The sequence below is a fragment of the Suricata suricatta genome, chromosome 13 (genome assembly GCF_006229205.1).
Source record: "Suricata suricatta isolate VVHF042 chromosome 13, meerkat_22Aug2017_6uvM2_HiC, whole genome shotgun sequence".
Classification (NCBI taxonomy): domain Eukaryota; kingdom Metazoa; phylum Chordata; class Mammalia; order Carnivora; family Herpestidae; genus Suricata; species Suricata suricatta.
The window spans coordinates 30707361-30730707 of record NC_043712.1 but is presented as its reverse complement, the minus strand read 5'-3'; the positions used below and the strand labels follow the sequence as shown (position 1 = coordinate 30730707).

At 36.7% G+C, this 23347-nt stretch overlaps 2 protein-coding genes across 8 annotated transcripts in view; one reads left to right on the top strand and one right to left on the bottom strand.

The window, feature by feature from the left end:
- The window catches only part of INVS (inversin), a 152021-nt gene extending 150249 nt beyond the window's left edge, over positions 1-1772 (top strand). For all 6 annotated transcript variants that reach the window (XM_029920842.1, XM_029920844.1, XM_029920840.1 and 3 more), the window contains one exon: positions 1104-1772. In XM_029920842.1, the coding sequence (XP_029776702.1) occupies positions 1104-1255 (152 nt within the window). In that variant the 3' untranslated portion in view covers positions 1256-1772. The remainder of the gene's footprint in view (positions 1-1103) is intronic.
- A 1323-nt stretch (positions 1773-3095) lies between these two features.
- TEX10 (testis expressed 10) overlaps positions 3096-23347 on the bottom strand; it is a 64014-nt gene continuing 43762 nt past the window's right edge. Inside the window, exons 13-16 of one of the 2 annotated variants that reach the window (XM_029919881.1) lie at positions 12179-12259; positions 10059-10240; positions 4517-4727; positions 3096-3325 (exon numbers count right to left, since the gene is read on the bottom strand). In XM_029919881.1, the coding sequence (XP_029775741.1) occupies positions 3212-3325; positions 4517-4727; positions 10059-10240; positions 12179-12259 (588 nt within the window). In that variant the 3' untranslated portion in view covers positions 3096-3211. Of the gene's footprint in view, positions 3326-4516; positions 4728-10058; positions 10241-12178; positions 12260-23347 lie in introns of those variants that run through there. The other variant, XM_029919882.1, reaches the window with a different exon arrangement.

Below are 23347 nucleotides of genomic sequence, written 5' to 3'. Positions count from 1 at the left end.
GCCAAAGCCAGACACTCAACCGACTGAGCCACCCAGGCGCCCCAAGAACTACCTCTTAAAAACCCACTCCAATGAATGGAATAACCATGGCTCAAGTGATTACTAGTAATGGTAACCCCTTTGTATGAATACAGAATATTCCTGCCCATCTACAGATGGTTATGCAGATTAACTCAAGACTTGATACAGTAAAGGCAGCCAGTAATAGAATTCCCTATCAGTAGTTCACTTTAAAATTACTTTAACCATAATAAAACCAGGAAGAGGAAAAGTAGGACGTTATAAGTTTTTGAAACTATTCACCTTTCATGTTTGCTTCTTTGCTCCAGAGAGAGGAAAAACAGCAATTTGGCCTCAGCAAGAGGGTTGAATACATCACTGTTTTCCAACTGTAACACCTTAAAAGTTTTCATCCTATAAGTAACTTCAAAGTCCTAAAAAGGCATTAAAAAATCCATTTCAAGATTGATATGCCTATTAGTCTATCATCCTTGAAGATAGGAAATTTTCAAATGAAACCGTTTTCTAGAATGGACTATATAGCCAAGTGTATGGTACATGGAAAGTTGAGAAGTATGTGTATATGTGAGTTTGTGTTATATGTTAGATGCATAGAGAAAGCTACACCAGTTCTTCTAGACAGACTGAAGACCTAGGTCCCAGTCCCAGCTCAAGTACCTGGCCTCTCCCAGTCAAGGTTCTTCAAGAGATATCATGTATTGGGGCACCTCACTGGTTCAGTTGGTTAAGCATCAAACTTCAGCTCAGGTCATGGTGTCATGGTTCGTGAGTTCGAGCCCTGCGTCAGGCTCTGCTCTGATAGTGCAGAGCCTGCTTGGTATCCTCCCGCTCTTCCTCTCTCTGCCCTCTCCCCACTTGTGCTTTCATTCTCAAAATAAATAATCTTAAAAAAATGTCCTGTATCTTGGAGGATGATATAAAATGCAAGGCTGGTAAGTCACTGGTCTCTACAACAAACTGGCTATCATCTTACAAGCTCCCTGGGTAGTCTGTATCTAAACCCTTTACCTCACCAGCAATGAACTCTTCTCTTTAGTATTAAAAGTAATAAATAATATCTCTCTGGTATTTGCTTTTAACAGTGAGCAACTTGCAGTGTATCCATCTCCTTGAGAACAGTGGAAGATCAAAGAATTTCTCTTATAACCTGCAATCTGCTACTCAATCAAAAAGCAAAACAAAGCTTCAACCGCCTCTGGAGGAAGACTGTATCCGGGGGAGCTGGAATAGCTAGTGCAGAACTCCAATTCTCTGTTAACATTTATTTACATCTTGAGAAAACTTTAATATTCATGCCCAAAGCCTTATTAGCCTGAAAACACGGGAACAACTGAATGACAAGGTCAGGATGTTTTCTCTCTGCTCTCATACAGCACTGTCTGCCCTCCCTTCAGTCAGAATGGCTATAAAGTAGAACATATAATTAACAGTACATCTAAGCAAAACGAAGAACATGAGCACTAACCTGAGATCTCTGCCAGCCAGTGGATGCCAGCCTGGTTTCCTGGCTCTGTGAAGAACCTAGAGGAGCCTGTCCTACAGCAGCCATTTTTATCAGTTGGACAAGACCATTCATGCTTAAGGTACCAATTTAGGCCTTATCATTTCATTTGTATTTTCTGCCTGACCTATATAGGTGAGCAAGCTTGTCAGAATGCCATTTCTACTGGCAGGAGAAACTGCTAAAACTACACACATTCTAGCTCTAAGAACACCTGGCATAAATAAAATCCAGTGACTAGGTTTTTTCACATTTTTAAAAAAGATTTATTTATTTCTAGAGAAAGCACAAGCAGGGAAGGGGTGGGGGGAAAAGACAGGATCCAAAGCAGGTTCTGCACTGACAGCAAGCTTGATACAGGGCTCGAACTCACAAGCTGTGAGATCATGACCTGAGCCAAAGTTGGATGCTCAACAGACTGAGGCACCCAGGTGCCCCAGTTTTTTCACATTTTTAAGAGCAAAGTTACCATAGGAATGTAGACAGAAGGCATGAACAGTGGCATATTAAACCCAAATGTTTCTAGTAGAAGCGTTTCCAATTTAAGATTACCGCCACCCTGTCCTGACAGGAAGAGATAAGCAGCAATAAAGTGTTAATTACCTGGACTTTTTTTTTTTTTTACAATTTGCTAATTGTTATTTCATAATTATGAAAATACAGTTGACCCTTGAACAACCAGGTTTATGGACTCTTCACGTGGATTTTTCAATAAATTCATATACTATCAATAAAGACAGCCATAGTACTGCAAATGTGTTCTTTTTCTCTAGCTTGCTTTAAGAATTAGGTATATAATATATATACAAAATAGGTGTAGGGGTCCCTGGGTGGCCCAATCGGTTAAGCGTCCTAATCTTGATTTCGACTCAGATCATGATCTCCCAAGTCATGAGACTGAGCCCCGCATGGCTCATGAGCTCCCGCCCAGTGTGGAACCTGCTTAAGATTCTCTTTCTCTCTCCCTCTCAGAAAAAAAAAAAAAAATGTGTAAATTGATCATCAGTAAGGCTTCTGGTCAACATAAAATTTTCAGGTAGTCAAATATTATACACAGATTTTTTTTGACTGGGGGATAGGGGTGGTCAGTGTCCAAACCCTCCCCCAACATTGCAACATTGTTCAAGGGTCAATATAATTGCTATAGATAGCTAACTTTAAAAGAATTATGATGGGTCAAATTATTATCTAGATCAAACCAAGTACCATTTAGATGTAGGAAAACCTCAAACAGCTATAGCACTATCTGGAAATCTTGCTCCTGCAAAGGGAACTAGAAAACCTCTGTTAAGTAACAGCTCCATAGTGAGGAGCTGAATGCCACGATGGATAAAGGCAATCATTCCCAAATAAAAAACTGATTTTCTGTTGCTGTCCGAATGAACTGGAACTGAGACCACAAAGATTCTATTTTCTTGGTAAATAACAAGGTATAATCACTCTGTATTTTGTAAATATTCAGTTTCTATAAAATGCAAAATACTCTACCCACCTGTGACCAAGTATAATGTGCTAGTCAAGAAGCCAGTCTGTTATTTTCCTGCCTTAGTGCAAAGGAAGGTTCATGAACAACTTCTTTAAAAGTTCAGCTTTAATGACAAACATTACATCAGTCTCTCTTCAAAATTAGATAGATAGACGTGAATAAAGAATTTCAAACAGGAGGTACCATGGTGCCTCTTACTGTATTTAATACACTGTACTCAATGCAGTGGGCCCCTGGGGGTGCCCAGTGATATACACATTGAAGCAATAATGTAAGTCTGTGAGCCACTGTTCCTGAATACCTCCACTCTTCAATGTCTGCAGAGAAAAACAATAATTTGAGAATTGTATCAAAATTGTTATGCCACCTGACAGTATTTTTCACACCCAAACAAGATCTCAGAACCACTACAAACCTATCCTCCATTAATCAATCACTACAGAGTATTTGTTAACTGGGTATTACTATAGGTAGTGAAAATTCCTGGGTACAACCTCAAGTACATGTACTACCAATTTCTTGTTTCGTCTGTTCCTCTCAAATATAACTGACATTTCACCTTCAACCATCATAACTCAGGACCTCCCTTGGCATGCTGGAGTCTCACAATCTATGTACTAACATCAACCGAGACTAGTTCTGCAAGGCCGACTGATCATTTGTCATACTCTTCCTTATACAGATAAGCTGATTCTCCAACCTCTGAATAATCCAAATTCTTGACTTTTCTTCTCTTCTATTTCTGAATTATTCTGCATTATTTCTACAAGGCTAGTGAGAATATTCAGAATGAGAATGTGTGATATACACATACAAGCTCTATTACTCTAAAGTATTACTACATATATCAACTAATATACCCCCAAATACCAATACCTATAGAAAAAAAACTCTTCCAAACCAAAACACCAAAGGAATCCTAGACAAAGCTGCCCCTGCAAAAACAGATACAGATGAACCCGGAACCAGCCATTACACAAACCTGAAGCCTGCAACTTCTTAACGTCCTCTTATTCTCCAGTGAACCAAGGGGCTAGAAACTGGCCTTAAGTTTATTCCTGCTAAATAATGTTTTTAATGACAACTAACATTTGTTGTCAGTTTCACTAAAAACTTTACTTGAATGATCTCACTTTATGGTTACCAAAACCCAATGAAGTCACTATTCCTACAGCTAGGTAAAACAACTCAGGATTAAAAACATGCCAAATGAACACAATTAATCAATAGTCTGTATCAGAATCCTGGTAGGAGTGATTCTGATGCCCTGTCCCTTTTCTAAGCTGCCTGCCACCTTAATTCAATTTAAGTATTTTAAGCCTTTTATTACTGACTCTGGATCAAAGACCTTCCCTCTGGTTAAGTGACAGGTGCTAGTCAGCAGGGGAAGCCACAGAATGGGCTTCATTCCAGGAGTCAGTCACTGCACCCTTGGCTCCCCGGAGCACCCTCCCCATGCATCCTTTTTCTAGTACTAAGGTTACAAAGCCCAGTGCCATGCTTCTTACCGTGATATTCTTGATGATCTGCTGCACCAAGATGGCATTGGTTAACATATGAGTCCTGAGGGGTGCGTGCTGAAGCAGCAGGCGCAGCAGCTGGCCCACAACAGGCAGCTCCTCAGGCCCAGCTCTGTTCACCCGCAGGCTCTGCAGCATCAATCTGAGGACACGAGGCAGGAGCACCAGGATGGAGACACAGACCCCCCACAGCTTGTCCCTACAGTAACAGACAGAAATGAGTCAGTTAGCCGACACACACAGAAGTACCCTTTCTATATTTCCCAAAAGCAAAAATGTTCTTTTTAAGAAATGTGTTGTTTTCTGATAAAACCCCACAGATTAAACTAACAACTGGGTTTCATCACAGCTAAATAAGCAAATCCAATGAAGAATCAGCTGCTCTCCCCTACTCAATGAGTTCCAGGAAGCCTAGCAATCACTTCCCTGGGCTTATTAACAGGACATTCTTAAAGCTCTACAGCAACCATACATAACACAGGATTAGCCAAAGAACAGAATCATCTACATATGCATACTGTTTTCTAACACTGAACACTATCCCAACTATTATACCATCAAAAATCCCACTGGTAAAAACAAGACAACTTGAGACACCTGGCTGAGTCAGCAGAGCATGCGATTCTTGATCTTGGGGTCATGAGTTCAAGTCCCACTTTGAAGGTAGAGTTTATTTAAAAACAAAAACAAGCTTCATGAAATTTTAACCCTGTGCCATGGATTCTGAGGTTCTTCAATGTTTTAAACAGGGCAGATAAGCAGAGAAAGATGTATTCGCAAGGAACCAAAATGGATTTCAGAAAGTAGCCAGTAAGTGGACTGCTACTGTGTTACCAGATAATGAAAGGCCAGAAATGGGAAATCCAAATTTTAGCAAGCACCATTCCCTTGGTTTGGCTATAGAGCTGGAACAAAAACGTTTTATGATAAAGGTAAATGGACTTGTAGTAGCCTAACCATACTCTAGAAGAGTGTCAATTAAACGGAACAATATCCTTTTGGACAAAGAATCCACTGACTGCTAAAGACTCTGACCTTAGTCTGAAATAGTTTCTGTATTAGGAGTGCATAATCATTCTCCTACTCTCCAGATCCTGCAAAGAGAATCTGACTACCCCCAGATGTGGAGGTGGCAACCCTTTCACAATGTGACCAACCTCCCCAACTCCATTTCCATGATGCAGCATCCCCATCCAAGGTAGACACTGACTCCATTCTAAGCCAACCTGATCCTCTTTATGGAGACTTTATTTGAAGTATTGACTCATGCACAGCCAGGCTAGGATAGCCATGTGCAAGAGGAAAAAAGCCAGTCTGCAGACATACTAATAATGAGGCAAAGGCACAGAGATAAAGACTACACAATCTAGAAGAAAAACTAGAGAAAACCACTTTGGTCCTTAATGGGTTTCAATTCCTGCCTCTGCAATTCTTAGCCCTTGGGTTTAATCTTATGAGTTACTCCTGTAACGATCCAATATATTCATTTTCTACTTTAACTTGAGTGGATTTCAAATAATTTCCAATCAAAACTGTGCTAAAAGGGCTCATGGATTCTACATAATACTAAATATAAGTACAGTGAATGGATCAATAAGTTTAGTACTCCACCTTCACATTAAAGTTTAGTACACCACCACAATTTAAAAAAACTGTCAAGTCAAAGAGAAATATGAGAGACTTGGGTACCACCATAGAAGAATACCATATGAACAGCCATTCCTAGGGTTTCCTAAGAGTTGTCATGCACATGAATAACTATACTTATTCTATAAAGCATGTAAAGGATAGAATTGAGACCAATGAAATTAAGGTACCAGAACTCAACATAAAGCAAATAGTACTAAAAACACTCTAAAGAAACTGATGAAAGTTCAGTATTTTGCATACAATTTTCAGGAGTTCAGCTAACTCCACAAACTTCTGATTTGTTCTGATCAGATAATAACCTCCTTCTACTCCAAAACCAGATAAAATACTTTTTTAAAAAATACACAGCCAAGTTTAAAACCCAAAATGGTGAAATCTCTAGGTGCCAGAAACTATTACAGAAGTCATAGATACCACAATTGGCATATGGAACTAGACATGGGATTTTAGGGCTAGGTGAGTTTTCAGCAGCTAAGTGGGGGAAGCTGAGGCTTCAGGCCCTGGGTGTGGAGGCAGGGAGCTAGAACTATTCTCCTTGCATGGACCTGGAAGACAGGAAAATGCAAATGTAAAACTGACCCAGAGGGAGGTCACCACAGAACTCTCACAAAAGATGTACTCAGAGAAAAGGTATATAATCCAAGTCATGAGTTTGTTCAACCCCATGAAAGATTCTCCAGAGCCCTACCTCCTCCCCTAAATGAGGGAGAATTCCCACACCAGAAAAAGAACACACAAAATACACTGACAGGAACTTTAAAGTAACACCAGTAAATCATGAAAAAGCAAGAGTGACAAAAAGCCAAGTAAAAACCCAAAATAGAGCAAAGAAAAAATTATAGAGCTATTACAATATTTAATATCATCACATTAAAACTCAATAGGGAGAGTTAAATAAAGCACAAGCAAAGTGGGAGATGTTAAGAGGTAGAGGACAGACAGAAGCTCCCTACATTTATTTAAATGAGATTTTAGGAAAAAAGAGAAACAACAGAGAGGTAACAGAAACAATAACAGCACTTCCCAGACTAAAGAGTACACTAAGTCTCAAAAAGCAGTATAAATAATAACAAACCTACATTAGAACACACCCTGATTTGCAAACCCAAAACAGTAAAGAGAAAACAGTAAGAACAGATTACTACCTACAATCAAGAGGGCTCCGTAAAACAGATTTTTCATTACTAACAATGAGTCCGAAAGACAGCAGAATAGCTTTAAAGTCCAGTGGCCACAGTTTTAAACTAAAATTGGACTGGTCAAGGCTGATTTTTTGATCAGCTCTTGTGAAATCAAAGTCTTCTAGTAATTTGACTGGTATCCTCATTATTTATAATCCTACACACACCTTTTCAGGGAAGTAGGAGTAACCGAAAAGGGAAAGTTAAGTACATAAGACTCTGGATGGCAACACTTCATTGTGACTAAATAATGTCATTTCAGAAATACACGAGGTCCTGGAAATACCAAATTTCTAATGCCTAGCATAAAATACTTTAAGCACATTTATCAGGGAAATACACTGAATTTTGTTCAGTCTAGCTAATAAATAAGGTCAAAAGCAGGATGTTTCTCCATAAGAAATTACAAATGATCTCTCTAACCCTTCCCTGCTCACATACACTCTCTAACAGTAATAAAATAAAAAATACCAAAACCATATATATATCTATATACACACATGTATACACACACACACACACACATAAAAGACCTCTGAAACTTCTCTAATACTTAATAAAGGGGCTATATTTCAAATGACAGGAAATGGCAAATTAGCATATACATTTCAAAAAATGGGATGCTTATTATAAATTTTTTGAACGCTGAAAAGTGCATTGGGATTTATTAAGCCATTTCTTGACCTAGTAGACCTTAAGTTTGATGATGCACAAGAAAAACACCATCAAATCTGTTTATTTATGTATAAACTTTAGAGTCTATTTAAGGTAAAATCCATAGTTTTAAACATACACATAGACTTAGCAAAAAAAATCTAAATATCTGTTGACAAGAAAATGGGTTAAGTTTTTTTTTTAAACTACTATTTCTTTCTTTTTTTTTTATGTTCTTTACTTATTTTTAAGAGAGAGAGACAGTGTGAGCAGAGAAGGGTCAGAGAGAGAGGGAGACACAGAATCTGAAGCAAGTTCCAGGCTCTGAGCTGTCAGCAGAGAGCCGGATGCGGGGCTCGAACCCAGACTGTGAGATCATGACCTGAGCTGAAGTCAAATGCTCAACCGACTGAGCCATCCAGGTGCCCCAGAAAATGGATAAGTTAAGGGGCATTAACCTAACAAAATACTGTAAAGCAAGTGTAGAGCCAGTTGTGATCAGAGCCCATATTTGTAGATAGTTTTATTGAAAGTCACATTCATTCATTTACATGTTATCTGTGGCTGCTTTTATATTACCGGGGCAGTGTTAAACAGTTCTGACAGACTTATTGGCATGAAAAACCTAAAATATTATCTGACTCTTTATCGAAAGAAGTCTGCTTAGCCCTTGTATGGAGAAACAATTTTTGAATCAACATGAATGACTCACAAATGATGATTACAATCAAATGACAAAAACATACGGTATGATCCCTTTTATGTAAAATTCTTAAGATATGCAAAACAAATTATATTGTTTACACATACAAAGTTTTTTTAATTAGAAGGTAACAATTAAGAACTCATTAAAAAGAAAACGACAGATTCAAAATAGCATTACTCAGGTGAAGGCCCCAAGTCAGTAAACCAAGACTTAAAAACCTCAACTAACTGAAGATCCAACCCCCCAATAAACTTTTAACCAGTCAACATGGGAACTTCCTGATCAGCACTAGGAAAAATGTACTGACAGATCCCTACCATTCCAGAGAGCCACCCTGCCTCAACAATGGATTCTTTACTAATAATATCCGTTTTTCCACTCCCTGTCCATCTTTAAAAAACTATCCTTTTCTGTATCCCTTTAGATCCCTCTACTTTGGCTAGATGGGATGCTGCGCAATTAATGAATCAATAAATAAAGCCAATTAGACGTTTAAAATTTACTAGGCTGAATTTTTGTTAACACACAAATGATTTCTCTTGGGGGGGGGGGGGGGACCAGAAAAGAAATTTAACTGTACAGGGTACACAGCAGTGTGTTGATGATGTTCTATTTCTGAACCTGGAGGTTGGTTAAATGGATGTTCAGTTTAAACTTACTCTTTAAACTATATAAATGTTTCATACATATTTTTATGATATATAAAAGTTAAAAAAACTAGAAAGACAAGTATCGAAATGTTAACAGGCAACAGAATAATTTTATTTTCTTATCTTTGTTCATGTTAGATTTTTTTTTAAAAAACCTTCTACAAAAAATTTTAATAGGCATACCAATAAGAACATAAGCATGAGAATACTTTTTTAAAGTGAAATGTTCCAAACTATGCTAGAAACTTTAGTCTGAATAGTATGTGAGAGTTAAAGTACTAATATAAACACCATCATCTTAGAAAAATTTCCTTAAATCCAAGAATTTAAATTCTACTCTGGCTAGTTCTAATAAAGCCCAAAACAAATTACAAAGGCTTGTGCTTATTAGTGAGTACATTCCTGTAAAGGTAGAATTTCTTCTTCTTGCTAGACCTATAGCAATATTAATATGGAAACCTCCCAAGAAACTTTATAATGCCATCTAACTTTTCAAATTTGTAGCTTAAAAGGATAACAAAACCTAAAATTTCCCATTACAATACAAAGAGAATTTATGAAACAATAAAGAAAAAGCCAGTTAAGGTTTACACAAATTCTGAAAGAGAATCAGGATATTTCTAAAATCTAATTTTCTTTCACTCTTCAATTAAAAAAAAATTAAAGTTGAAGAGTACAAAAACTATTACCTTTTTCTTAGATGTTCTGCTTCTCCTTTCTCTAAAGTGAGCAGAAAATAAAGAAGACTGTAGCAACAAGAAGCCAGGAACGGTAGTAGAGTCTCACTAAGCACACACGTATGATCCAGGAGCTTACAGATAACACCCAAAACACAGCCAGCTGTACTGTCAGGAATCACAGTCAACCCAACCTAGGGAGAGAAAAATTAGATTAATGACCTCTTCACAACAGTCCTCCTTTCCAGGATAAAGCAAACCTCATTAACTGGAGAGTTAGTATCACTTCTACTAAGAAAAACAGCACAAAGAGAATACATACCACCTGCCACACCTTAAGGTCCTCTTTTCCCTTAAGAATTTAATTACTAGGGGTGCCTGAGTAGATCAATCAGTTAAGCATCCAACTCTTTCGGTTCAGGCCATGATCTCACAAACCAGGAGACTGGGCTCTGTGCCACAGACAGCATGGAGCATGCTTGCAAGTCTCTCTCTCCTTCACTCTCTGCCCCTCTCCTAAGTGCACACATGCACTCTCCTCAAAATAAACTTAAAAAAATTTAATTACTACATTAAATAACTTTGAAAACATGCCAACTCAGGAGATACTATTAACTTAATCCACTGCCTCCCCTCCATGACAGTCTACTAAAATTTTCAAGACATTACAGCTTCTGATGGTCAGAAATACCATCATTTAAAAGGATTATTCTATGCACCCTCCCACCCACCCCCCACAATCTTGATACAAACAATCACATTTCCATGATTTTTAGGTTCTTCAGACTATAAAATTCTAATATCTGGCACCACCTCTATCCCAGGTAATTAAATGTACAAACCAAAGTTCATTTTACAGTTAGCTTGCCTTTGCCCTTTAATTTAGCTAGTCATTCAGACACGACTAAGTAAAACACCGCGAAGTAAGACATTACTATACTGAACACTCGACTGCCTCAAAACCCCAGTAAGGGACCATCATGGTTTGTGTATTCAACTGGACTCTACTGTTGGTCATTAAGGTGGACTCTAACTTGTAACTGTTATGTATGCATGACTGAAATCTCCTGGAAACTGTTGTTAAGCTATCATGAAAAAGTCTGCAGGTTCTGATCAGGCTGTTTGAAAACAGTGGCCAAGACTGACTGGCATGTTAATCTTTTACTAATGAATGTGGTCAAAGGAGGCATAAATACTTGGAATGGAGGTGAAAAGAAAAATGGTAAGGATCTTTAGAGACACAAGGGATAAATAAAGATTAGAAGTTTGACAACAGAGAAAAAAGAGTACTGGGAATTCAAAGCAGTACCCTTCCAACTCAAAGGTAGTAACATTTTAAAGGAGAAAAGGGGGTTGGAATGTACCTATAAAATCACCCAAACAAGTGAGAGTGCCTGGGAGATGAAATGTGGGAGTCTTCCTCTGCACCGTACATAATTATAATAAGCCAAAAATCCAAGTAGAAACATTGGAGGAAGCTAAAAAGCAAAATCCTGGGTTTTTGGGAATAAGAAACACCACTTGGTCAGAAGATTAAACAGTCTCAAGGCTGAGCTTGCTGCTTCTAGTAACCAGGCCCTGAGCTTGTTAGGTTACATCCCTCGTTCAGAACGCAAATCTTCAAGGTGGAAATGAGAATTCCCAATACACCAACACCAGGTATGTGTTAATTAAAGTACTACAGGTCAGAAGAACCTGAGGTATAATTTTAAAGCCCTTCATTGCAGGGCAACCTGGGTGGGTCAGTTGGTTAAGCAACTGACTCGATTTTGGCTCAGGTCATAATCTTGTGGTTTGTGAGATCGAGCCCCTTGTTGGCCTCTGAGCTGACAGTAGAGTCTGCTTGGGATTCTCATTCTCTCTCTGTCCATCCCCTGTGCATGCTCTCACTCAAATATAATAAACACTTTTTTTAAGAGGCTCTTCATTGCAGATGTACAAAGTAGGGTCCTAGAAAAGGGGGATTTTCCCAAGGTCACAGTAATTAGTAATTAGTAACAGCCAGGAAAAACATCAAGACTTCTCAGTCTGGACACTCACTCACTCCTTGCCTATGGCAAAACTACTCTTAACTAAGAATTCTCTATGCTTTTTTAAGTAACAAAAATAAGTTTTTTTTTAAGTATATTTACCAAATGCTTACTGATGGCACTCTGCAGGATGTCAAAGCTCTGGCTTCGGGCAGGGATAACCAATAAACTGTGACAAACTGTCTGTCAGAAAAGAAAACCAGTAACCAAATCAGGATCAAATCAGTTCTACGGATTTTTTTTTTAACCTACTTACCCTACATATAACAGAACACTTAACCAAAAAATGGCCTTTTTGTTTTAAATTTAAATTTTAGTTTACAAGTGCAACATTGGTTTCAGAAATAGAATTCAGTGATTCATCACTTATATATAACATTTATATGCTCATCACAGCAAGTGCCCTCCTTAATACCAATCACCCACCTAGTGATCATATGGTATTTTTCTCTAATTCCCCTTAGCATAATACATTCTAGCTCCATCCATCTCCTTACAAATGCAAGATTTCATTCTTGTTAATGGCTGAGTAATACTCCACTGTTTATCTATACTATATCTTCCTATCTTTTTTGTCTATTGATTAGTCAATGGACATTTGGGCTTTCTCCATAGATTGGCTATTGTTGATAATGCTGCTATAAACATTGGGGTGCATGTACCCCTTTAAATCTCTATTTCTGTATCCTTTGGATATACTTAATAGTGCAATTGCTGGATCATAGGGTAGTTCTATTTTTAGTTTCTTGAAAATAATGACTTTGAAGATGCAAATGTCCAAGGTCAATCACGTTTATGGGCTAATTTTCCAAGCAATTTATTATTTAAACATTTACTGAGCCCTGAGCTAGTCCTGTTAAGTGCCAGGCACAGGAATGAAAGACTGAGAAACTCCTCTCACAGCCCTAAAAAAAGGAGCTGCAATCTATCAAAGTAGAAACTTCTTCTATTAAGTAGTAATATAACAAAAAGATCTGAATGGTGTGAACAAAGGACTCAAAAAACCTTTTCTCCATTTGTTAGGAAAACATACCATAGAAAAACACTTAATGATCCAGAAAATACTAAACCCCTGTTCAAATTAATTATAACACTGCCTTCTATTTGCCAAAAGTAAAGCAAAGGAAACAGTCCACAGGAAAAGAAGAAAAATATAAGGGAAGTAGGGGTCAAATTCTTAGTATTTTTAATTTTCTAAGTTCTCAAGGAAACAAAAGGAGGGAAGCCAACATCAAGTCCTTCAGAGACTTCATTACACGTTTCCAGAAGCAGATCAAGTGCCAAAAGTGAAATATGTGAAAGAATCACATTGGAAAGACAAAGACTGGGAGAAACAAGAATATCAATCTAGTCAAGCCAAATTCAAAGGAACAGCCAATCAACCCTGAAAAAAAATCATCAACAGCTCTATGCATTATTTCCCTGGAAAACCTGCTCTAAATTAATACCACCCAGAGTTTTCACATGGCAATTTTTCTTCTCTTTTATGCTTATGTAAATAACATATTTCTGATGCCATCTTCCTACTCAAAACAAGCAGTAAATATTTTCATTTATAAAAGGTAAAATGCAATTGAAAAGGTCCATATTCAGGGGCACCTAGGTGGCTCAGTGGGTTAAGCATCTGACTCAATTTGGGCTCAGGTCATGAGCTCATGGTTCCTGAGTTTGAATCCCATACGGGGCCCCACACTGACACTGGGGATCCTGCTTGAAATTCCCTCTCCTCCACTCTCTGACGCTCCTTTGCTTTGTCACTAGGAAGTTCTCTCTCTGAACAATTTAGTTCTAAAGACATTGGGTGGGACTGAGTTAGGTAGATAAATAGCACTGGAGTGGGTAAGAGAGCTGCAGTGGCCCATAGAAGGCCATTTATGAATAGGTAAAAGCAGACTGTCTCCACAGAGTTGGGAGTTCAAATGGAGTGAAGGAAATGCCTGCATGGGAGAGGGATGGCAGCAAAAGATCAATTATACACAAATTGATCAAGTAGATTATATTAAGTATAACAGAAACCAGGGTTCTTACCTTCAGAAAAGGCAGATACAAGAGGAAAAGAAGACAACTAGAATGAACCCTGTAGTGTTAAATTCCTGATTTCTGTCCACCGACAGTCTGGGAGCACCAGGGTCCAATAGCAATGACCACACCCAGAGTCCTGAAATTGGTTTCAAAATACCATTCTCCACTTAAAGGAAAACTGGGCTTCTCTGAAAAATATCTGATTGCAGGGCTGGGACGGAGAAAATAAAGTATGAATCTAGAACAATCTGTGGTATAAGGAAGTACAGAAGTACTCAGAAAAAAATACGCACATGTCAGAAGAACAAAGAAGCCACTAAATTCTGTAGTGACCCACTGAATAAAATAAAAAACCATACTAACACAAATTAATAAATGAATAAAGAGATGAATAAAAAATGGGATATTAACAGTATTTCAAAGTATCTCCTCATAAATCATTACTAATTACAAAGGGGGAAAGGTAAACAGTGGAAAACTGGACAGACAGCACTTAATCAAGTAATCAAAGTGAGTATTTAATGGGACAAATCAAAACCATGCACCACCTGACAGGATGCAGTCAGAAAACCATAGCATCACTTGTGTCAATATTCCTACCAAATTCATAAAGCCCATGAGGGAACATAAATCCAAATGGGAGAAAAATTTTACAAAATAACTGTCCCAACGTACTTCCAAGTGTCAAAGTCAGTGAAAGTTAAGGAAAGACTGAGGAACTATACCAAACTGAAGGAGGCAAAACAGACATTACAAGTAAATGCAACGAATGATTTGGGGTATACAGAACATTACTGAGGAGGGACTGGGTGGCTTAGTCAGTTGAGCATCTGACTCTTGACTTCAGCCCAGGTCCTGAATCCCTGGGTCGTGGAAACAAGCCCTGCATCAATCAGCTGCTTAAAATTCTCTCTCTGCCTCGGCCCCTTCCCTCCTGCCCCCACTCTAAAATTAAAAATAAATTAATTTTTTTTTTTTTTAATTACTGAGGGGTGCCTGGCTGGTTCAGTTGGTAGTGCAGGCTACTCTTGATATCAGTATCATGAATTCAAGCCCCACCCTGGGCACATAGTTTACTTAAAAGAAGAAGAAAAAAAAAAGAACATTACTGGGACAACTGGCAAAACATCATTGAGGTTTGAAGATTAAATGCCAGTAATATACTAATCTTAATTTCCTGATTTTGATGACTATACTAAGGTTATGTAATGGAATGCTTTTGTTTGTATGACATACCTGCTAAAGCATGGACTGTGGGCATCATGTCAAATAGTCTATGTCTATGAATATATATGTTCTTTATACTGTAGCTATAATATTTCTCTAAGTCTGAACTTGTTTCAAGATAGACAAATATTAACATAAACATAAGTAATGTCCATACTCACTAACATACATATTTACATTCCTCTCTTTTGCACATTACTGTGTTAACAAGAAACTTGCATATTTCAGAATGCTGACCTCACACAGCACAGTTCCAGAACAGGCATAATAATCTAGTCCAATGTGGAAATTAAAGGTTTTTAAAGAAATATATAAATAAAGGGGCACCTGGGTAGCTAGGTTGGTTGGATGTCCTACTTCAGCTCAGTAGTCAGTGAGTTCAAGCCCCACATAGGGCTCTGTGCTGAGAGCTCAGAGCCTAGAGCCTGCTGTAGATTCTGTGTCTCCCTCTCTATCTGCTCCTCCCCTGCTCACACACTGTCTCTGTCTCTCAAAAATGAATAAACGTTAAAAAAAAATTTTAAATATATACAAATACTTATGCATTTAATTTCTAGGTGGAAGTCTACCTCTTTTCTTTAGTATACAAAATGTCATGCACCTAACACTTTTTATAAAGTCATTTTGTATTAAAATGTTAAAAAGAGGGGCGCCTGGGTGGCTCAGTCGGTTGAGCCTCCGACTTCGGCTCAGGTCAGATCTCACATTCGTGGGTTCGAGCCCCGCGTCAGGCTCTGTGCAGACAGCTAGCTCAGAGCCTGGAGCCTGCTTCAGGTTCTGTGTTTCCTTCTCTCTCTGCCCCTCCCCTTCTCATGCTCTGTCTCTCTCTGTATCAAAAATGAATAAAACATTAAAAAAAAAAGCTAAAAAAATGTTAAAAAGAAATTATTACTAAAACACTAAAATTCAGATTTAGAGATGCTTTCATTTACCAACAGTTGTATCACAGAATGTATTTACAAAATGAAAATTTCCACATACTCACAACCCAGATCAGAGTTCAATGTTCTAAGAAAATGTCCTTCAATTTACCTTTGACAGATTACATTTTACCTTTCCACTATTGGCACTCTCTCAACTATTATCAACCAATAATACAAAAGGTAAGAAAGAGACAAGACAGCCGGTCTCTCTTCTAGGGCTCTTTCCCTACCCCATTATTCTTTTAAGTACACAGCAGAAGAACAAACTCACTTTACTTAAGCTGCCTTTATTTATAGTATTGGAAAACATGCTTGTTCAGGGTCCTTTTGCATACCACTCACTTTTTCCTGTTATTCCAATTTTTAAAAACCATAGCTTGAAATAGATAACTAGTATTATAGATCCTCTAGCTTTATGTTTATTCAACACTGTCTTGCTATTCTTGGTCCTCTGCATTTCAAAATAAATTTTGGAATCACCTTTTCCATTTCCACAAAAATATCTGCTCTAATGTGAATCTGGATTTCAGTGAATCTATAGTATAGATTAATTTAGGGGAGAGCTATCATTTTTACAATATTGGAGTCTCCCAATCTATGGCATGTATTTAGGTCACCTTTACTATCTTTCAGTAAATTTTGTAGTTTTTACTGTTCTCAGAGGTCCTCAGCAATTCTTTGATGAAACATATAATCTATATATATATATGATCTGTGTGTGTGTGTGTGTCTCTCTCTATTATTAAGGGAGTGCCTTCAGAGGTCTTCATTGATGCCTATGTGTTCACTGAAGCCCCAACCCACTTCCACGCAAGGAACTTTACCCAATTATTGTTTTGTTAGCACCATGAGTCACACAGGTTATTGGCTGAGCTTTGTAAGATTTATTTTTATGTTTATTTTTGAGAGACAAAATCACAAGCAGAGGAGGGGCAGAAATGGAGGGTGACACAGAATCTGAAGCAGGCTCCAGACTCTGAGCTGTCACCAGAGAGACTGATGCAGGGCTCAAACTCACAAACTGCAAGATCATGATCTGAGCTGAAGTCAGATGCTTAACAAATGAGCCATCCAAGTGCCCCTTGGCTGAGCTTTAAAGCCTCTGCTTTTGCAGCCTAAAAATTTGGGAATGCCAAGGACAGAGGGGAAAGTCCCTTGAGTCTCCCAATTTTTTCAATTCAGCCCTGCAAGACAGTCAAAAGGTTGGTGGGATTTTCTTACAGGCCATTTGACAAAGCCAAATTCTTATCCTCTTGCTGAGAGAGAGCTCCAATCTCCTCGGGTATAATACAATGCCGTGCATGTACAAGCTGAAATTCCACAAAGCCAAAGAATAATCAGGAGCTACAACCAAAACATTTCCTAAGGCTCAAACAGAGCAGAGAGATGTTTAAGTTCTAACCAATCAGAATGTGGTCTTCACAGAACATCTAGGTTTATTCACATGGTGCTCAGAATGAGAACATTCATAATAGGGACAATTTAGCACAAAGGTAGGAGCTGGTAAGCTTTTTCTGTATAGGGCTAAGTAGTACATACTTCAGGCTTTGCAGGCTGCATACATATTGTCACATATTCTTGTAGGGTATTTTTAACAACAGCTAAGAAAATATACATATATATATAGTTGTTGCTTGACTTATTAAAGGCTACTTGCTCTAGTAAAACCCCCTACAAAACTTAAAAACAAGACTCACAAGGATAAAGCTGATATTCAAGTAACCTGACTGCCTTCCAGAACAAAGCAAAACACTCTAACCTAATCTAACATATAAAAATTCCATTAGGGGCTCCTGGGTGGCTCAGTCAGTTAAGCATCTGACTTTGGCTCAGGTCATGATCTCATGGTTCGTGGGTTCGGGCCCCGCGTCGGGCTAGCTAGGAGCCTAAGGACTGCTTCAGATTCTGTGTCTCCCTCTCTTTTGACCCTCCCCTGCTAGCACTGTCTCTCTCTGTCTCTCAAAAATAAATAAAAAACATTTAAAAAAAATTTTTAATAATAAATAAATAAATGGAGGTATTTCATGTTCATGGGATAGAAAGACCCACTAATGTCAAGATGTAAGTTCTTCCCAACTTGATCTATAGATTCATTGCAAATCCAATCAAAATCCCAAGAAGTCGGGGGGGGGGGCCTGCATGGCTCAGTCAGTTAAGCATCTGACTCTTGATTTGGGCTCATGTCATGATCTCATGGTTCATGAGTTTGAGTCCTGCATCAGGCTCTGCACTGACAGTGTGGAGCCTGCTTAGGATTTTCTGTCTCCCTCTTCTCTGTCTCTCCCCTGCTTCCTCTCTCTCTCTCTCTCTCAAAAATAAATAAAATAAACATTAAAAAAAAACACACACAGTAAAAGTGATTTTGTGGGTATCAACAAACTGATCTTGAAGTTTTTTAAAGAGGAAAAAGATCCAGAATAGCCAACACAATATTGAAGGAAAAGAACATCAAGACACTGTAGTACTGGTGAAAGTAGATTAATGGAACAAATCAGAGAGCCCAGCAAGACCGACCTATATAGTCAAGTGATCTTTGACAATGGAGTCTTTTCAACAAGTGGTGCTTTAACAATCCACCTACAAATAAATAAATCTAGACTCTTCACAAAAATTAACTCAGGGTGGATCATAACAGACCTAAATATAAAATACAAAATGCAAAACTATAATGACTTAGAAGAAAAACCTAAACAACCTTAAGTACGATGATGACTTTTTAGATACAATACCAAAGGCACAATGCAGGAAAGAAAGAAATAAGCTGGACTTTGTTAAAATTAAAAAATTCTGCTCTGCAAAAGATAATGTCAACAGTATGAAAAGACATGCCATATACTGGGAGAAAATCCTTGCAAAACTATACTGATAAAGGACTGTTAACCAAAATATTCAAAGAATACTTAAACCTCAACAAGGAAAGAATCCAATTAACAAATGGGCCAAAGACCATAACAGATACCTCACCAAAGAAGATATGGCAAATAAACATATGAAAAGATGTTCCACACCATAGGTTGTCAAGGAAATCAAAATTAAATAATGAGATGCTGCATGCTATTACAGTAGCCTAAATTCAAAACACTGACACCAAATGCTGACAAGGATCTGGAGCAACAGAAATTTATTGCTGGTAAGATTGCAAAATGGTACAACCACTTTGGAAGACAGTTTCTTACAAATTAAACAGACTATTACCATATAACTCAGCAAAGGCCCTTTCTCGTATTTACCCAAAGGAGTTAAAAACATGTCCACAAAAACTTACACATGGATGTTTATAAACCTATACAGTTTTATTCAGAATTATCAAAATTTAGAAGCAACAAAGATGTCCTTCAGCAGGTGAACAGATAAACTGGTACATTGAATGCAATTATTATTCAGCACTAAAAGAAATGAACTATGAAGCCATGAACAAACAAGGAGGAATCTTGTTTCCAAGAGTATTACTAAGTTAAAGAAGCCAATCTAAAAAGGCAATATACTGTATAGTTCCAAATGCATGACATTCTGGAAAAGGCAAAACTACAGATAGTAAAAAATAAATAAATAAATACCCGTGGTTGTCAGGGGTTGGGGGATATGGAGAATGAACAGGCAGAGCACAGAGAATTTTAGGGTAGTAAAGACACTGTAGGAGATCATAATGATGGATTTGTGGCATTCTACATTTGTCCATATCCATAAAATGTATAACACCAAGAGTGAACCATAATGTATACTGAGGACTTTGGGTAATTGTATCAACATAGAATCATTAATTGTAACAAATATGCCACTATGGTGGGAGATGTTGGTAAGGGAGACGGCTATGTATATATGAAGGAAGGGATTACATAGGGAAAATACCTTTTCATTCCCTTCAATTTTTATGTGAACTTAGAACTGCTCTTTTAAAAAAATCGTAATTTAAAAAAAAAATCTTTGGCTAGATTTAAGAGCACATTAGATAATGCAGGAAAGATCAGTGAACTTGAAGATACAGCACACTTTCTGAAGAGATAGCAAAAAAAGCTTTAAAAAAAGCCTCAAAGATCTACAGGACAATGTCAGGAGGTCTAACATACAAGTAAATGAAATCCCAAAGAAGGGAACCAAATCATTTTTTGAAGGAATAAGTGACATTTTTTCCAAAACAATAAACTACAAACCTTATAAAACATTCAGCAATATCAAGCTAAAAAGAAAAAAAATGAAAAAATAACACCAAGGCATTAATATAATCAAACTGCTCAAGAAAGCGATAAAAGGGAAAAAAAAGTGATAAAAGGATTATCTTGACAACATGTAGAAAGCAAAAAGCATGTAGAGAAAAAAAACATTACATACAAGAAAACTAAGAATGACCTCCCATATCATTACACATTATACTGTGGTATGAAGCAGTATAGTTTGAAGGTAGGCTGTGTTAAGTTAAAGAGCAAACACCTAAAAACATAAAACAAAAAGGCACAGCTAATATGCCAAAGTAAATGGAAAATGGATAAAATGAAATGCTAAAAATATTCAAACTATGAAAACAATGATTCATGGTATCTTACTGCAATGGAATACTATACAGCAATGAAAACAATAAACTACAGCTTACACATTAACATAAATACCTTAACGAGTGCACTGAATAAAAAACAAATTACTGGAAAATGTTTCACTTGTAAACATGTAAAACTAAACAACACAGTTTGAAGTTACATGCTAATTACGATAAAACTATAAAGAAACAAAAGTATTATAAACACAATTTATGACAGTATTACTCTGAAGGAAGAGAGAAAAGAGACACAGATGTTTCAAAAATAAATGTTCTTATTTCTTAAACTGGATTTATATATTATAATAATTATTATTCTAAGCTTATCCATGTTAAAAACACATTCTTTCACAACCAATATTTTGAAAATGACAATTAATGTTAACTTTAAAACCTTTCATTGTCTCTGGAGTAGAAATCTCCATTTGTAAATGGTATCTCTGTACAGATTCCTGTTCCCTATGTGATAGTTCACTGTTAACTACATTTTCCACCATTAACAGGAAGGTCATACAACTCTTTCTTCAGTGTTCAGAAGGAATAATCACAAAGATACTAAGTGAAAATGGCAAGGTATGTATTAGTATATAAGGGATATTACTTCTATAAAAGTAAAACAAAGTAATACATTTTGTGAAGACAGAAGATATCTGAAAGAACACATTTACTTAGAAAAGGTTGAGGAAAAATGGGTGGTTGAGAGGGAGTGGAAGAAGACTTTACTATTATCTTCTGTTCTGAATTGTATTTTGTAATATCTACTAAAAAAAAAAAGTCTGATTTTTAAAAACAATCACTTTAGCCGAAACAGATAAAACTACAAAACAACCAAGTAATGCTAGTCTTAATAACTTGTTCAAATGAAATAATTTTTTAAAAAAATAAATTTTTACATTAAGGATGTCAAAATTATGTGTATGTCAAATATTTTCACATGAAAGGGCCAACTTAAATAATAAAATTTATCCAAAAGAAAACTGAAATCTTCACTTAAGAACTTCAAAAACTAAAAATGAGACTTTCAGATTTTTCCTAATTATGTCTTAACATTTCAAAGACAGCAACCTTATAGTTTAATACACGTCCTTGAGAAATGTTCACTTTAGAAATAAAGGTTATATGAATTCTCCAAGTTACCAAACTAGACATTGGCAAATCTATGCCTGGAATCTGGAGCCCATTAATCCCCATACAGTGTTTTCTCCAATACATCATAACGATTTATATAAATTATTTAGTCTGTCCTTTAAAACTACTCTTACTATTGTTGGCAAGCCCAATCCCCTCAATCTAGTATTCAAGGCCTTAAACTCAGGAGACCTGCCTTAGCTCTCTTTACAATGGAGTAAGATAAAATTTCAGATGCTAAACCAATTCATTATTTTTCGCTTTTTTTAAATCCACTATTGTTGAAAAACCTGCATAGAAACACAGTACCAGGCACTAGGGCAATAAATGAAGATAAATATCACTGAGATACTTAAGTACTGTGATCAGAATCAAACAAAGCCAAGTAGAAAGTGTATTATAGATCTATAAAAGGTACTGTGCTAACAAATGGGGAAAATACTAAGCACATTCAGAATAGAATAAAAGAAGTAAATAATAGAATTGGTATAGCAACAAAACAGAAAAGTAGGAATGTAAACTTGAATCTAGAGAGTACCCTGAGGAGAACAATGACAAAGAAGTTTAAAAAAAAAAAAAAGGCTTTTGGACTAGGTATTATAAGCTATAAGGAAAGACTACAGTCAGGGCCCTCACCAGGGACCTTCTGAATCATTAAAAGAAGTTAGCCAGCAGAGACCATAACCTCAGAATTTGCAAGAAAGGTTCAAACCAAAACTACTTGGGATGACATAAGTATATTCTTACTGCGTAAGTATTTTTCATGCAGGAAAGAAAAATGAAGAAATAAGTATCTTAAAAAAAGAAATAATAGAAATTATTATAAAAATGTTTTAGAGAATCAAAGCCTTAGTATCAATGTTTATGATGTTTTTGCATATTTAGCTTACATATCTGTAACATATAAGACAACTTATTCTATTAGAGTGAAAAAGCAGCCTAATATTTCCAATTTAAAATGTGTAATTAATTCAGAATTTAGACTTATGGTTCTAATTTGATTTTTACTATAAGCAGCACCAAAAATTAAGTTTTTAAATTTTAACTAAGTTTGTAAAAGGAATAAAATATAATCAAAGTCCCATTTTAAAAGATTACTTAAAATTATCTTATTTACCTTAAAAATAAGATTTGTAGTTTGAACTGTAAAACTTAATGAAAAAGTGGGTTTTAAATTAACTTTAATATATTATGTACTAATTCTCAAACTAAAAGAATTACAGAATAATCTTTTTTTTAAAAAATGCCACCTTCAAAGATACAAATCCAAGTAGTCTTACTCATCCTTCAAGACTTAAGCAATGTCTCCCTTTTCCAAAGAAGCATCTATCCTATCCATTCTGTACTAGATAAAAGGAAATAAATTTATCTTCACCATTCAGATTGCTAATTTATTCTATTCTTGTAGTGCAACCTGTAATGAAAAACACCACTCTTTTA